At 37.6% G+C, this 16267-nt stretch overlaps 1 protein-coding gene and 1 long non-coding RNA gene across 3 annotated transcripts; both read right to left on the bottom strand.

Moving 5' to 3' along the window:
• Nucleotides 1-59: 59 nt before the first annotated feature.
• LOC140802585 (protein NO VEIN) lies at nt 60-14502 on the bottom strand. Of its 2 annotated transcripts, none has more exons than XM_073158116.1 (13): nt 13982-14502; nt 13204-13538; nt 11578-12195; nt 11210-11314; nt 10862-11039; nt 8921-10698; nt 8190-8402; nt 5575-7830; nt 5076-5188; nt 3676-4063; nt 3236-3553; nt 2264-2521; nt 60-1734 (listed from the first exon to the last, which is right to left on the bottom strand). In XM_073158116.1, the coding sequence occupies exons 3-13, from the start codon at nt 11851-11853 to the stop codon at nt 586-588; spliced, it is 7032 nt and encodes a 2343-aa protein (XP_073014217.1). In that variant the 5' UTR covers nt 11854-12195; nt 13204-13538; nt 13982-14502; the 3' UTR covers nt 60-585. The 2 variants fall into 2 exon arrangements, with proteins under 2 accessions (XP_073014217.1, XP_073014216.1); XM_073158115.1 differs by having other exon boundaries at nt 11578-12220; nt 13982-14497.
• Nucleotides 14503-14980: 478 nt separating this feature from the next.
• Nucleotides 14981-16093, bottom strand: LOC140802584 (uncharacterized). The gene is made up of 2 exons (XR_012111677.1): nt 15951-16093; nt 14981-15340 (listed from the first exon to the last, which is right to left on the bottom strand). It is a non-coding gene; the product is annotated as an uncharacterized lncRNA (long non-coding RNA).
• Between the last annotated feature and the right edge of the window lie 174 nt (nt 16094-16267).

Raw genomic sequence — 16267 nt, forward strand, 5'->3', positions numbered from 1 at the left:
AGAGAGAATTCGACTCTTAAAGTAAAATTAAAGTTCACCCAATAGATGTACACAATGTGTTAGTCCACATAACAACATCAGCTGACGGCAGATACATAATTAGAGTAGTACAGTTATACACCCACAGCATCTATATTATTTACAGGAGTGAAGAAAACCTCATCAGACAGATAATCTCATATGAACAATTACATTCGATGGGAATTAATGCGATTCGAATAAATAGAATTAGCACATTACATACATCCTAAATTCGGAGCTTCCCTTAGCATATAATTGAGAATGATTGTTTCACCAGCCATCAACGACCTCTGGAATCTGTGTGATTTTCAATAAGATATGTATTACGACATGATCAGTCAACCAAATTGTGGGATCAGATGCTGCTTCAGTAGCTTATTTTTACTACTCTTACACCAACAATGACCCGAAATAATCATGCAAAGAATTAAATAGGCCGCTCCCACTCTTGTTATTCTTAACTTCACCCACCCGGATGTAAGCGATTCCACAATTTCCACGATATGACCGGTGCAGCTGTTTGCCCCTTTGGACGGACCTCAAACACAAAGAGGAAGCAGGAATTCAAGTAGTCACCACGGAATCTCTGAGTTGCCTTGACATCACAATGGCCAGACGCAAGGAATTCTGCTGGCAAAGTTTATATGGGTTCTGCAACACTGTTATGCTTGCTTTTCTTGGACCCAATAATACCACATGAGCGATGCTGAATGAATTACACTTCTCCACCGCAAATTGCCATTCCCTCATTGATATTGGGAACCAGTCTTTATTTAGAGATATGGTGGCTTTGACCTCCACGTACTCCCTATTACCCTCCTTATCCCCAATTATCAAATCATAAGGTAAGCCAGTCTCAGTTTCCTCATTTACCCATTTCACATTTCCAGACCCCAACTTCTCAGCAAAGAATTTATAAGCTACAATCTCCCCAAGTCTACCTGTTTTACGTGTCTGATTTTCGTCCGGGGTTTGCAGCCAGAGCCTATCAATCCCAGTAAATTCTGGCAAGCTAGCCAAGTCCTTGTTTGAACCACCATTGATAACCACTGGATCACTTAATATGCTTCTGCGCTCGGAGTTCAAATTAATCTGATCATCAGCAGAATCAACAGATTCTACTAAATTTGGTCGGTCTATCATCACAACAGAACCTTGCAATGTAGATGTGCATCTTGATGCCACGCCTTCCTCTATGATCCAATCCCCCTCAACCTGAACTGGAACTGGAATGTCGTTCACTTGACATGAAGTTTCAAGAGGCATACTGAACTCTGTTAGCAAGCAACCACCATATGGAGTTGACCCAGGTTTGGAGCGAAAAAGATTTGCTCGAGAAGAATTAAAATCTGGCGCAGTTTTCCAATCTGTAGGTGGCCAATTTGAAATAGTGCTTGGTTTCCTTTGAGATAAGATATTTGGATCAATATGCATAGAGGGAGCATGAATTGGCTGGGGATTTCCATCCTCATGTGATCCCAGCAAAGTTGAAATGGACCAAATAGGTTCATCATCGGGAAGCTTGGGAACATTCTGACTATTGACAATAAAAAATTCTGTCTGCTCACTGGTGGAGCCAGATTCTGCCATTGTAGTGACCATGTGTAGAAAATTTGCAAAGTGTAGTTCAGTGGAACCATTGAAGAAAAATCGAGAGAACTCCATAAATATAGAGTGCGGATCTGAGTTTTGTGTTGCATATAAAGTATTTCCCTGCAGAATAAAGTGAATATCAAGCATCTATGATAAAGATTAAAATCTTCAAGCTGATAAAAGAGAATACTTTGACATAGCAAAATCTTCAAAAGCTTGACCGTTATTTAGCTAACCATACTTCTCTTAGAGGTGGCATTTTGATAGAATTTCTGGTTATAGTCTCTCCATTACTATTATTTTTACAAGTATGCATGTATCTTTTAGCTATTCCTGATGCTCCTGGATGCACTAGCAATAATTAGGCATGCCATCCAAGGGATGAAGCCTAGCTCACCCAAAAATCTCAAACCAGATATAGAATAATTAATTATGCTTTGAAGGTTCAAAACAAAGTTCAGATATGACATGTCCTTTATATGTACTTGTAAACCTCTGCTCTTTGTTACTTCTTAATATCTACTCAATGTCCAAGAAGCAAATGGTTAAGGTCAATTAGATTAATACGAGTTGTTCATGGAAAAAGAATACACCAACCAAACATTGCTGAGTGAGTTGAGGTAATGACAAAAAATATTAAGATCCAAACCTGCAAAACAGAACTGCATTGAAATCGCTTCTTAGAAGTGCTTTCACACCCTTTCAAGGTGTACTTATAATATAGTTTCTCGACGACCACAATTTGCAGCTGTGTAAGCTTCTCAAACCCAAGGCACTTCATGTTCTCATATATATCTGGATACATCTTATTAATATAGCGTTGGGCATAAGGGAGAAGCCAATTTATCAGAGAAGATTTTGCTCCATTGTCTTCTGTACCATAAAATATTGCTTCACGGGAGACAACCTGAAGCAAGCAATAATAACAGATGAGGGAACAAGTGTTGCAGGGTTAGGAGCATAGGTAACAGACTGAGAAGTACTGATTTGCAAGAGAAGAAGATAAGATATATGAGAAAGTGGCATAGCACATTAGGCTCCCTTCAATGCAGATTCTAGAGGGTATAAATATACACCACCTCACCATCTTTATCCGCTAGGTTAATTCTATGATGCAAAACAATTGTACAGAAAGAAAAGATAATGGGCATGTTAAAACTAAATTGATTTATATGCTCTTTGCTTTCATAAATTAGAAAATACAAAAGGTTCAACTCTTTCATTATAGTGTGACAAGTTAGTCTATTGTAATTGTCATGATGGAAAATGTAGATTTCAGAGCTAATTCATAGATGTAAGATTATTAAAAATATTTCAAAGATGTAAGATTATCAAAACATTCTATAACTTTTCCCATCTAACCGGCGCAATTTAATATGCCGTTGGCATCATATTTCTCTAAAGAATCTAACTCTGATAATATCAGAGGTAATAACACAAAGTCTAACTCTGATAATATCAGAGGTAATAACACAAGTCTAACATGAGGATCCATGTCGACTGTTGACAGACAATTTCAAGATAATTGTTTCCATGTAAAACTGGATAAACTACAGATCAACAGAATTTACAAATTAAAACAGTTACCATGCCGGTATTTCCCACAAGGGGTGATCTATACCTTTGAAAGAGCCGGAACACCTAAACTTTGCAATAGCTTGGCAACCTTTCCAGAGAGTGTTGCCTTATCTTCAATACTAAGTTCACCAAAATATAGAAAGTCCACAGTATCAGAATTCTTAAAATGTTGTTTCAACTCCTCATCATCAGCCCAACATATGAGACCAAAAGATGGGTGGAGAGATGCCCATTTATCCTTCAAGGTTGGGAGCACTGTATTTTCCAATTTGTGAAGATTATCTTTCAAGTATGAGAGATCTTCAGACTTTGGTACCCCATAATTGAACTCATCAGCCCATCTCTTAAGTACTCGGAAAACCTAACAGGATAAAGAAGTCATTAATGAAATTAAGTTCACCTTAGAAACCATTTAAAGAAAATGATAAAATATCAGAGGTGGGTACAAGTGATAAAATAGTACTTTGGGGCAAGACCACTTACCAACTTAGCTGCCTGCAAAGGTGACACAACACTTGATAATTGCAGTAATATCTCAAAATAGCCATATAAAGAAGGAACATCAGGTACACCACATGCTTTAACAAAAAAATCATGTAGGCTTGGATAAACTGCTGACAACATCTTAGATAGGAGGCTGTAATTCTTCTTTGTTGAAATGAATTCCTTTGTCATATCAAAACAACCAGTAGGGTCATGCCAGTACACATCTTTTGGAGATAAAAGTACACCCGAAATTACTTCAGTGGATCGAGCACCCCAAAATGGAGTGAAAATGAAAGAACTTGATATAAGCTCCAAATTTATATTCACCTTTGAACTGGCAACCCCATCTGAGATGAAGGTGTAGAACTTTGACATTTGAGCAGCACTATCACAAAGAAACAACTACCACTTAGCCACATTACAATGAAGACAACAATAAATAGAAACACTCCAAGGGCCTGGACTACAGCATCCTAAAGAGAGTAAAGATAAGCAAGATAAAGCAACTGGTGACTGAAAAACCTAATACTAAGAAGAAGAAGGAACTCTCTTGGAAATCAATCAATATACTGGAGGCACGACCATCAACAAATTTTGGATGGTACAAATAGATTGAATTCCACAGTTCCAGATGGAACTACTATAAAAACCTGAATGAAAACACGGAATTTATTAAGAGAGAGATACCCTAGATATCACTATTTCTGTAATTGGTGGGTCTTTTTATCTAATAACATTTAATAGGCTAATAAGTTTAAAATTTATCAAAACAGAAATACTATAAAACAACCACATAATTCTGAAAAGGTAAAGAAGTATTATTATGTTGTACATATTAAATATGTTACTCATACCAGCACTCACATTAATGCCATTAAGACGCAAGTCACCTTCATGATATTTTCTTTCAAGTTTTTGGCAATAATACTTTGTCGAAGAAACTTCTTTTGGAATCTATTCATTGAATCAGTTGCATAGGAATATTAATATATTGCACGACGACTAATGCCTTCATGGATTAAGATGCTCCACTTTATTCACTGGGAAGTGGATAAGAAGCCTGTAGTCATCAAACAAGGTTTGAACTTTGAAGTATCAAGTATCAACTGTTGCATGTTCTTTTTAGCTTCAACTATATTCTTGTGTTTTAATTCGCTAGGTTCTATAGTCAAGATCTCTACACACAAACTTGCTCTTGTGTTGTTCTTATTGGCTATTGCCCACTTAACCATGACATCACAAAGTGACATGCCACTTAATTCGAAGACCAAGGTGCAATTTCTGCTCCTGGCAATTCTCAAACTACAAAATTTCAGCCGAAAACAAGCTAGGCAAGGACATGGAAGTAATACGGACAACATTGACAACTAGATTATGATTTAAAAAAAGGTCAATACCTTGCATTAAAAGGAGTTTTAGATACTCTCCAAGAATTGAGAACTATCATAGCATCATCCAGTGATACTTCAGTCTTGAATCCAATCTCCTTCAAAAGCAATTTGCTAGTGACCTGTGCATTGAAAATGAAAAAAACCAAAAGATATATGTAATTATATACCAGGGAAAAGCTGCAACAGACCTCAAGGAAACCAAGAATCAAGTTATGAAACATGCACATGGATCAAATACTAAAATTGTAAGAATAAAGGCAAAACCCAAGAATCAAGTTATTCACTAACTCAAGGAAACAATAAATTTCCATAACTAAAACCCTTTTTAATAGGATTTTTCATCCTTCTACTTCCCAAATTCTTATTGTTTTTTCAGGGTGTGAAGAGAAGTGTCATGCTGACTTCCATGTCGTATGGATATTGGCACATATACTCTTGGTGAAAATAAGGCTAAAAAAATTGTCAGCAAACCATAATAGTTTGTAACTACAGAGTATGGGCTAACCTGTGGAACAGCATAAGGTGCCATGGTTCCCAGAAGAGAACGTACACTCTCACAATCATAATATAAGTCCTTTGAGTAGTGAAGATCTTCATCCATGCTTGATGCTATCCATTTAAATTTACGGATGCTCTTAATGAATGAAGACTCAATAGTTTTCTCATCCTCGTTAGGTCCCAAAGTGATATGACTTCTAGCCTTAGCACTATAACAATCATCCCAAAATTTATCAAGAACCTCCAGAAGGTAAATACAATTCTTTCTTTGATTCTGTGACGAAACTATGGCCAATAAATTAACCAGCTCAGGTGACTCCCAATCATCAATAAAAGAAGGTGTTACACAAAGATCTCTGATGCAAGAACTGCCTGAAACAACAGAGGGAATTTCAGGTGCACTCTTTTGAAGACAAATAACTTGCACAAAATCAGTAACACCTAATTCCAGGAGAAATTCCCTCCACCATGTTAATCCAAATTGTAATGACTGAGCACTTGGATGCTTCAAATAGGCAGCATCAACTTCAATCCACTTAACATCTGCTACACTGATTAGCTTCTCTACATCAAGAGGATTTCCATATTCCTTACTGAAGTGAACTTCAGATGGGCACTTGTAACCATGATTTGTCAATAATACAGGTTTTTTCCTAAGTTCTGCAATTATTTCTGCTTTTTCGGCATGACAACTTGCACAAGAACATTGAAAATGAAGCATAATGAAGGATAAATATTCAACCATCAAACCCTTGTCTATTTGAGTGTGTACACTATTAGCTAAGGCCTCTAAGATGTGCCCTTTTATTATTTCATGTGCAGATAATTTTTGCACACCAATTTTATGCAGCATATCCACAACATTAGTTACTCTCATCTCTTCGATGATATATGCACTTCCAGTTGCTGTCAAAAGGAGGGGAGCGACGATTCGAAGTTTACTGTATAGATTGGGGAACTCTTTCACATTATGTTTGCCTTCCCGTCCAGCACTCAAAACATCACAAGGTAACCATATTGGACCATCAGACACTGAGCTGTACGAACCATCTGAAAGTGGAATAAATGGAATTTCCCTAAGACAACATATGATATCGCTTTCCAAGTTAGTATTTAAAGAAAAATTTCCGGTAGATTGTGCAGACAATGTTGAATATAGTGTAGCAAGCCAAGCAGATAGCCAATCCAGACCAAGTGACTGAATACTATTACTGCGACATATAGATGATATCAGCTCAGTTAAGATTTTAGGACCATAATCCTGAATACCAAGCGCTTTAGTTAATGTATCAGACAAAATTACGTCCTTATTTAGGTAACCAAGCCCAAGGTATTTCTGAAGTAAGCTATCAGACAACAGCAGACGAGCCTGCTCATTCCAACCTCTGAGCACTCTGCACGGATGAACCCACTTTAAATCAGGACCATCCAAAATCAGGCAGCTTTTCATACGCAACTTAGAAATTATCATGTGAGGAAGATGAGAGAAAAACCCATGAACTTCCCCTACAAGTGGAACAAAACTCATAAAGGCTGTGATAGCCTTTCCTGGATTACTCTGAAAGCAAGGAAGCGCACAAAAGGATTCTTCTGCACTAACAAATAAGGCTGGGAATTCAGATAACAACCATTGGTTCCAGGCACTATCCCCATCTACCTCCTCTCTAGATGAAGGTAAAACAAAATCTCCTTGAAGAATAAATTTCAGCCCATAATTTCTGAGAGGAAGAAAAGCAAAAACAGGTTGTAAACTTAGAGTAGGTTGATATTGGCCATTGTCAGAATCCTGCAGAGTGAACGCCATGGAAATCTCCGTAGTGTGTACATCATGACGAATAGTGCTGCCTTGTAACTTCTTGCTTACCACTAACCAGCTCATTATCTCATTACCTTTAGAAATTTTAACAATGCCGTCACTAAGGGACTTTCTTCTCATAACCAGAAATGTATCATTAAGCATATTCTTGAACTTTATACACTCAAGACGGTGAAGGAATAGTAACAAGGATGGATGGAGATCTGAAAACATGGATATGATAGAACTCAAACCTGTCCCCTCTTGAAACTTGCTTCTAAAGGGAAGCAAAATACATGTTCTCCAGGAGGAACTGTTTATTTGGTAATCTTCAACAGATAACAGCCTGCTATACATGCTGACATCGCACGGCAAAACCACAGTTGGTAAGACAAAACCAATCTGGCCCTCAGTTATATCAAACTTGACATGAAAGCCATTTGAATGAATCTCTGGGGCATCAGTTACCTGCAAATTATCCATGTGAATAATAGATTTTGTGAGTATACTATTGTTAAATCATGTTTAAGGTTAACCAATGTAATTCTCCAACAATAAAGATTCTAATACAGAATATCAAGGTGAGTAGCACCAAAAGCATGACGTCCAAAGAAGGTATACACTATCATTTGGGAGCATCAATTTGGTAACTTTTTGTGCTTCCACATTTCAATAAAATTCAACGAATGGCCACACATGAACATATTGTAACAAGGAACTTGAAATGCAGATGAGAGTATGAGTAATCAAGAAGTTGTAGTGAATTTGTGAAGCTGAAAGCCTGAAACAAGATTATTATGCTTAACAATGTATCTCTCAAACCATACCCGGAATACAGATTTGAAACCAATGCCCTTATGCCCAATATATCCAGCATTTGATCCTTTCTTCGTCGAATTTCCAATATCACAAAGTGCTCTAATATTCTGGGCAGAGAATCCCAGTTCATTATTTAGAACAACTATACCAGCCTCCTCAAGAATGAAGACTAATGTAGGTTCCACATTTTCTGGGTAAATATTATCATCTGCATTTTGTACCTGATTTCCAACATAACAATATCAGATAAAACCCTAAAGATGAGTTCTATATTATGAAAATATCTGATAACATTAGATATAAAGAGGTCGGTAGTAAAACTTCATTAAGAAAAGCTACAATAAAACTAAATAAACAATTAGAAAAGTGAATTCACATAGAAATGAAAATGGCATCATAAGCATACTGATCTGATGTTGCTTGTGTTTTCTCCTATCAAAGGAAGAGATTAAATAAGCATAAAGAAATGATATCAGCAATAGTTTGAATATGTATCACTGTCTTTCAGTAAAAAGCAAAATGATTTTTTTCATCAAATAAAAATTTCTTCAATACCAGACAAAGAAGGATATCAATTTCGGTTTTACAACAAGGAGATTTAATAGAAAGCATAAAGCCTCTAATGGCGCCCATTTAACAAGATAAAAACATACATGAATATTGCACTTCATGCATTATATGATAAAAACTATCGTTTATCATATAAAAAATTGCAAACAGTGAAAAAATAGAAACTTACAAGCTCAAGAAGAAGATGAGAATCCTGGGAATACAATTCCTGTGAAAGACAATGCAATGCTCTACCAAGGCGAGCATGCTGCTTCATCAGCAAACAGCTCTCAGTATAACTGAGATTTGGGTCTAGACCAAATTCTTCACGTCGAATGGACTCAACAACATCAGTTGCCTCTTGAAGATTGCCCTCTTCCAATATTCCAGATTTGTTGACAGGTAATCCTGTAATAACTTCATTTTCACTGACAGTACTTGCATTATGTTGCCCAAGAGCTAATGTAGCATCCAAATCCATTATGTTAACCTCACTAAATGGTTCATTGTTATCTGTTTCACAAGTACTGGTCATCACACCAACAGGAAAGTTGGAATTGTCGGAGGTAGGCCTCTCTGATAAATCTGATATATGAATCAAATCCACACGCGGTACAGAAGCCACCTTCAAGTCAGTAGCTGCTGTTGACTTAAACTTATGATAATCGTTAACCCAATCTGTTATACCAGATGTCAATCCAATGTCATGAAGCATACAACGTTGAGAGGTTTCGCTGCATTCATGCAAAACAGCCAAATAAGCATTCTTTGTAAAGGGTTTAAGCCCTGAAAGCAGTATCTCTGCTGCAAAACTCCAGACTTCTGAAGGTAGATAACCAAGACATTCAACTATAAATCTTGCCACAAAACTGACTGCATTATTGATTCTTGACAATTCCTTGTGCATATTACTTGCCTGAGGATTGGAATCTGAAATTCCTCGAGAATCACATGAAAGAGGACTGAAACTGCGTTCCTGATTGTCTAATTCTCCTGAATCCATAGAGTTCCTAATGATGACATCAATTGCTCGATGTGCATAGCACTTTAGAAGAGAAATTGGGGCACTCTTCGCACCATGGTACATGTATAACAAAGATAACAATTTCACTGCCACTTGAAATGAAGAACGTTGAATAAAAGCTTCTAGAAATTGATCAACAGTGACCGAAGCTTCAATCTTGATGAACTTGCCATCCCTCGTCACTATGCATGCCAACTCTTCAATTTTAACATTCAACAACCAATTCACAAATGAGCCAAGTGAGGGGGCATATACATGATCCCAATGTGACCACAATAGTAAATCTGACAACAATGGTGCTTTAAGCAAGCAGCCAATGGCTTCTTGTGAGGAAACTGCTTCACGAGAATGAGACTGTTGAGTAGCTTCACTTATCATCCCAGAATCACCTAGTGAAGAAATATCACCATACTCTGATGAATTTCCAGCCCACTGTTTTCCCAACAATGCTATGGAAAACACTATACTTTTGGGGTTATCACTTTCTCTCTGCCCCTTAATACGATCGAGAAAGTGTTTCTCAGGTTCCTCCCCCACCATATTGAAGCTAACTGTCGGAAACTGTCTCTTGAGAAGCATGAAAACGTCACTTTTAGCACCATCACTCAACCAGTTGGTCCCAGCTTGGCAAAGCAAAACACCAAGTTGTTTTTGAACCATGACAACTTCCAAATAAGATGGACAATGAAATGTCCCCATTATGAAACTGGAAAGCTCATGAGGAAAGAGGGAAGCATATTTATCCAAAAAACCAAGGAAACTTCCATAACCGAGAGAGCTAAATTGCTCGATGGAAAATCGATTAGTCACCCACATTTCACAATCATGGAATTTCTTCAAAGATAAGAGCCTCTTTTTCAAGAGTGGATCTCCTTCTCTAGGCATTGTATTATTGAACTCAAAATAATCAGCAACCCTTTTGATGATATCATCAACAGTTACACCTGTCAGATATGGAAACATCAGTAGTAATTCACAGGTATAAAATTGTTTAACCATGTGGAACAGGAATATTACCTATAATGTGAAACACTAAGACAATTGTATCCGAGCACTTGGAAGAAAGCTAAGGAAAAGATATCAAGAGAAAGACAAGAAGCTACTTACTATAACCAAGTCCACTGGAGGCTTCCTTACTGTTAGATACAATAATTTCTTTATTTAATGACCCGTTCTCTATCATCTTAGCGAAGGTGGCTGAACATGGATTACTAGATCCATTTTCACCACAGGTTTCAAAGGCATCATAAAGGCTGTCTAACATGCCATGTTCCATGGATCTAACCTGCAGTTTTCATCCACCAAATAATAAAGACAGGATACTCATAGGGATAGACATATATATACATGTACTTGCATAAAGATGTAAATCCCTCAGTACATTTGTGTTAAATATATAGAATTGCCGAATATGTACAAGAAATGGAAATTGACATATCAAGGGGAACAACATACAGCAACATTTAGCAACCCAATACCAGGGTATGACAAGAAACTCTTTCTTATCCTTCTCTGCTGCTTAACTGTTTCTGCATAGAAGTTCACCATCAATTCAAGTACCTGCAATGATGATAACAAGTAGAATTAGAATTTTCTGGAACTAATATAGATCGATGTTCAAAGAATATTGTTCAAACCAAAAACAAAAATACTGACAAAACAATGTCAAATGCATGTTAATTGCTAGAGCTGAAGCAAATAAAAGCAGAGGTAACAGAACAAGACATGTTTCTGCTTCCTTATCCATAAGATAAATTCCAACCAAGATTCTGGAAGTACAAACTATATCCAGGGGGCAAGTTCTCTAAAAAGAATAGCAATACCTCTGCAACAGAATGTTCCCGACAAGCTTCTTTCCAGGTCGCAATGAACTGCTCCATCTCCCCCCTACTAAGTGTAAGCTCACGCAGATTTCTCTGAATTTTGTATCCAAAAATTTGTTTGTCCTTAGGCATTTTGTTTCGCACACAAGAATTGTTCTTTTCTTCCTGTAACTTCCTTTTCTTGCCAGAAGATCTTTTGGCTCCACTGTCCATCAATTTGCCATTTCCAAGAGCTTCCTTTTGAAGTGTTTCAGATTTCAGCCCAAGCCGCACCATTTCTTCTGTTGTTGATGGATATGGACAGCTACTAATACGCTTATCACAGTCCTTGTTATGAAATGAACTCTGATTTTGGCAGCTACCAGTATTATCACCTTTATTGTCACCGTCATCATCGACATCGGCTTCATCATCAGTAGAATCAAAACGGATATGCTTACCACTAAAATCATCCCATGAAGAAGAGAATGTGTTGATACGTCTAGATATAGAAGTAAACTTCTTGTCAAGTATTTTCTTTTCCAAACGAATTTCAGATTGTGATATATATCTCTCTCTACTGCTATCAGCATTATGTTTGACCGATTCTCTGAGAATGGTAGCTTCTTCTCTCCTGGCCTGCCGAATATAGGATATATGCAACCTATGAAAAACACTTTTCACTAGTGAAATAAGGAAGCTTACAATTCGAATAACAATCAATTAGACTTTGTCTTTGAAGAGAAAATATCGCCATCTCTATAATGAGGTAAGGTAGATGTGGATTGACTGATCCAACCACAAATTGAATGAAGAATCAGAATGTAAGAGTTGACCTTTCGAGATAAACATGCTACATATTGGAACCATTAGGAGGCAAAATAACAAGAGAATGTAACCAAACGAATATGCCACTGGATCACCTATACTAAATGCACAAATATAAAAGGAGGCCTTAGCGACTCATCTGGGAACAGGAAAATGAAGAATAATAGGTTATCAAGATAAGTATTTGACTATCCATAGGGCGACCTTATAGGAATTCCTCATGTTGAATCCTTTGTACTAGACAGTTGAATTAAATTAAACAGAACAGCTATACTGATAAATCAGCATCTATGTTATGGTCTGATATTCGAAACACATGTCTAAATGAACTCAGGGAGCGAGGGCAACCAAGACTTTCCAACAGCAAGGGGAAACCAACAAAAACTACAGTAGCTTCCTGGCATTTTTCTGGAGTTGCAAAATATGTAGAAAGATTTATAGATAGCCTAGAACATAATTTGCATACAAGCATATTCATATAGCAAGATCCAAAATATGTCAACCTTTCTAGAGAGAATTCTCTTTAAGATTAGCTTTCGAGCAGACTAGCACTAGGAGATAAGTAGGATAAGCCAGAACTCCTATATACTCCAGAAATGCATTTCACCTATTCAAGCAAGGATAGACCAAAACTTATCTACTTTAGAAACACCTACGGACCAAAATATACCAATAATAAAATCAATTTTGCGTTAATTTTAAACCTTGTAAATGTCTCATTTATTGACATGTGATAAACCCACATAAATTATTTTTTTTATTTTCCAAACATCTTCTGCGAAAAAGGAAATATGCAACATTATGCAGCTATGTACGTACCCCAGACTTTGAATTCGTACACCAAGCTTCTCCTTTGCTGGGACAGACTTCTTCTCAGCAAGAAAATCCAAAAAATCTTCCACTTTAATCATCTTTCGGGACATGTTCACGAAGGTTTGCAAGAAACCAATTATTTCCTCGCTACTTATTTTGAATACTTCTGTTGAATCAGAAGGAACTGAAAAGTAATGTACAGCAAGCGGATGGCGAGACAGAGGTCCCACTCTGAGCTCTTCAAACTGTTCAACACCCTCATTCTTGCAGATTTCGACCTCCAAGTCATAGAGTGACGTTATTTTCCTCGCAGCAACAAAGCAATGTATGAATGCGCTCACCTGATATCAAAACATATAAAATTACCAGTGAAACTTTCTCACACAAATCAGACCCTCTGGTTTCATGGATTATTCTACTTTTCCTCTCTGGCATCACCAATAATTATGACACGGTAATGTATTTCATATAGTTGGCTCAGTCAGGCAATCAACTGAATTGGTGAAAAGCTAAATATTAGCATATGCCCAGAAATGAACCCAAAAGAAGGGCCCATTATTATTTGTTGTTAATTTCAAGAATACAGAATAAGGCGCAGATATAACTTTTGACCTACTCAATTACTTTATATATATATATATATATATATATATAGCTTACTTGATTAATGCTCACTATCACAAGGGAAATTCCGAATAAAGCAATATAAGAATGACCAAACGAAAGAAGAAAGATCTGTGCTTCAACGAAAATGCACACAAAGACAACTCAGCACAAAACCCACCTTTCCCTCGGTAACAAGAAGCTCCCGTAGAGACCTAACATCCTGAAGCTGAAACCCTAGCGAGCTCCAAGAATCAACCTGTAACGAGACGAGGACAGCCTGAGACACCTTCCACGCCGACACGCTCTCCCCGGCCATGACGAGGTCCTCATGAGCCTTCACTGCCGCAGCCTCTGCCCTCTCAAGAAGCGCCTGCGGACTCGGAGTGGTGGCACTAGGGTAAGGGAAGGTAGGGTTCTGGATGTACCCCGGGTTGGGAGGAAGGGGAAAGGTAGAGTTCTGGAATTGGAATTGGGCCAGATTGAAAGGGTTCGCGAAGTACTGGAGATTGGCGGCATAGGGAAAGTTAGGGTTCTGCGGAGGACATTGGGAAGACAAGAAGCTGCCGCCTCCGGCGATGGAGCCGCCGCCACCTCTACTTCCGCCGCGGCCGCCCCGCTGCGGCCGGTACATAGATAGGAAGGAGAGGGCGAGAGACCGCGCGTTTAGCTTTCAAGGAGGAGGAGGAGAGCGGTGAAGGCGGCTATGAAAAAGAAGTTTATACGTATATATAGCAGATGTTGAGTTCGGGGAACTGAGTTGTGAGATTAAGCAATCTTTGACCGCCTCAAACCCTATAAAGAAGCTAAGATGTTGAGAATTTTTCAATTTCACACCCTATATGGTTGTTATTCTAGTTTACCCCTTCTGTTTATTATTTTTAATTAGGACCCTATTTTTTTCCATTGAATCATAAAAAGCATATCACTCGGGGTGTTTTTCTGAAAATCCAATAACACATACAAAAGTCGATCTAATAGTGAAAAACTCTAGCGTCCAGCACAAATATATGCGTGGTTCCTGGCCGCAATAAACATAACGTAAGGTATGAAATCGAAAAAAAAAAATCCTTTAGATCTCTTAAAGGAAAATAATTTACTGAAATGCTTTCATACAAGATTTATTGTGCCAAATGTCAATGTGAAACATAGAGTTTTTTCATCCCTGATGCAAAAGAAATAGAGGATCATAAAGGATTCCGAGATCATTTACTAATTAGTTACATTATAAGGATAGTGTATTGTTCTTAGAAAGGTGCAGTTCGGTCTCAATTCTCCAACAATGGTTAACACCCTTATTCCAAAAAGGACAATTCAAAGGCAGTCACAGCACCATTGTTAAAAGTATTCTCTTGAGCCACAGCTCACATTCAAGTTTTGTCAGAATAATCTCACTCACTCACGAATTACAGTAGTTGAATGTTTCAACAATCAAGAGCAGGCACCACAACCTTTCGTCTCACTTAGCAGGATCTGAAGATTCCGTGGAGGCGGTGGATGCAGTGATGTCCCTAAGGCACTGTGAGACATACGGCTTCAGCTGCAGCAAATTTACAGCATAAATCAGTCAGAGCACAGCACAGTTGATGAGAAGATACAGAATCAAGGGGTTCATTATGTGCTGCTAATCACGCAATGTTCAATATGGACAAGATAATTCAATAATGAGTTGGTCGTTATAAATCAAGGAAACTGAAAGATTAAGGAGTTAACTTCTCTCAAGCATCACCATTAATCAAATAAGTTGACAGGAAGTGGACAATACTTGAGAAATCATTAGATGCCCCAATCTAACAATGTTCAGTGTTGCTTATGACAATAAAAGCAACATAGTTATGATTGTGGAATAAGAAGTCTTTACACAACCAGGCAGAGAAACCAGAACCACAATATTTCCGTAAAAAAGGAAGATATATGTATTGGTCATACAATTTTTTGAAAAGCGTTACCACATATTTCCAGGTTAACCCAATAAAACACAATCTACTAGTTCTAGTGACCTCGACGATAGTGTATATGCAAAACAATTGTTACAATGCGCTAATTAACTTTAATTCTACCGGATATCTACAATGAGTTGAAACAAGTTGATATATAGCATAAAATTACTGAAGGCCTGCAGTTTACAGTGTCAGTGAGAAACCGATTACCTTGAAGTCAGTTAAATCTGGAACAACATAACGCGGCAACTTTTCATCCACAACAACATATCCACCTGTAACCAATCACGTATTGAGTAAAACAATCATAAAGCCTTTCAAAAGATCATAATAAGATGGAAACCACCATAAACTTGCTCAATTTTGTTATAGAAGCTACAAATAGTAAATTATAAGTGTTCCTATCAAACTTGAAGCATCAGGACGCCAATTGAAGTTACACATATATGAGGTCACTTTTCCATATCATGTTACCACACTAGCCATGTTCAAGACATTTACAAGATGCTCATTCTACCGTAACCGCA

This window comes from Typha latifolia, unplaced genomic scaffold (assembly GCF_019914945.1).
Source record: "Typha latifolia isolate L0001 unplaced genomic scaffold, TyphaL0001v2 contig_36, whole genome shotgun sequence".
Lineage (NCBI taxonomy): Eukaryota > Viridiplantae > Streptophyta > Magnoliopsida > Poales > Typhaceae > Typha > Typha latifolia.

Excerpts from the sequence above, each read along its gene's own strand:
- LOC140802585 (XM_073158115.1), bottom strand. The coding sequence starts at position 14,434 with ATGTACCGGCCGCAGCGGGGCGGCCGCGGCGGAAGTAGAGGTGGCGGC. Across the intron at positions 13,539-13,981 it reads TTCTTGTTACCGAGGGAAAG|GTGAGCGCATTCATACATTG; the intron begins GTGGGTTTTGTG and ends TTTTGATATCAG. Across the intron at positions 3,554-3,675 it reads CTTTGCAGGCAGCTAAGTTG|GTTTTCCGAGTACTTAAGAG; the intron begins GTAAGTGGTCTT and ends TTATCCTGTTAG.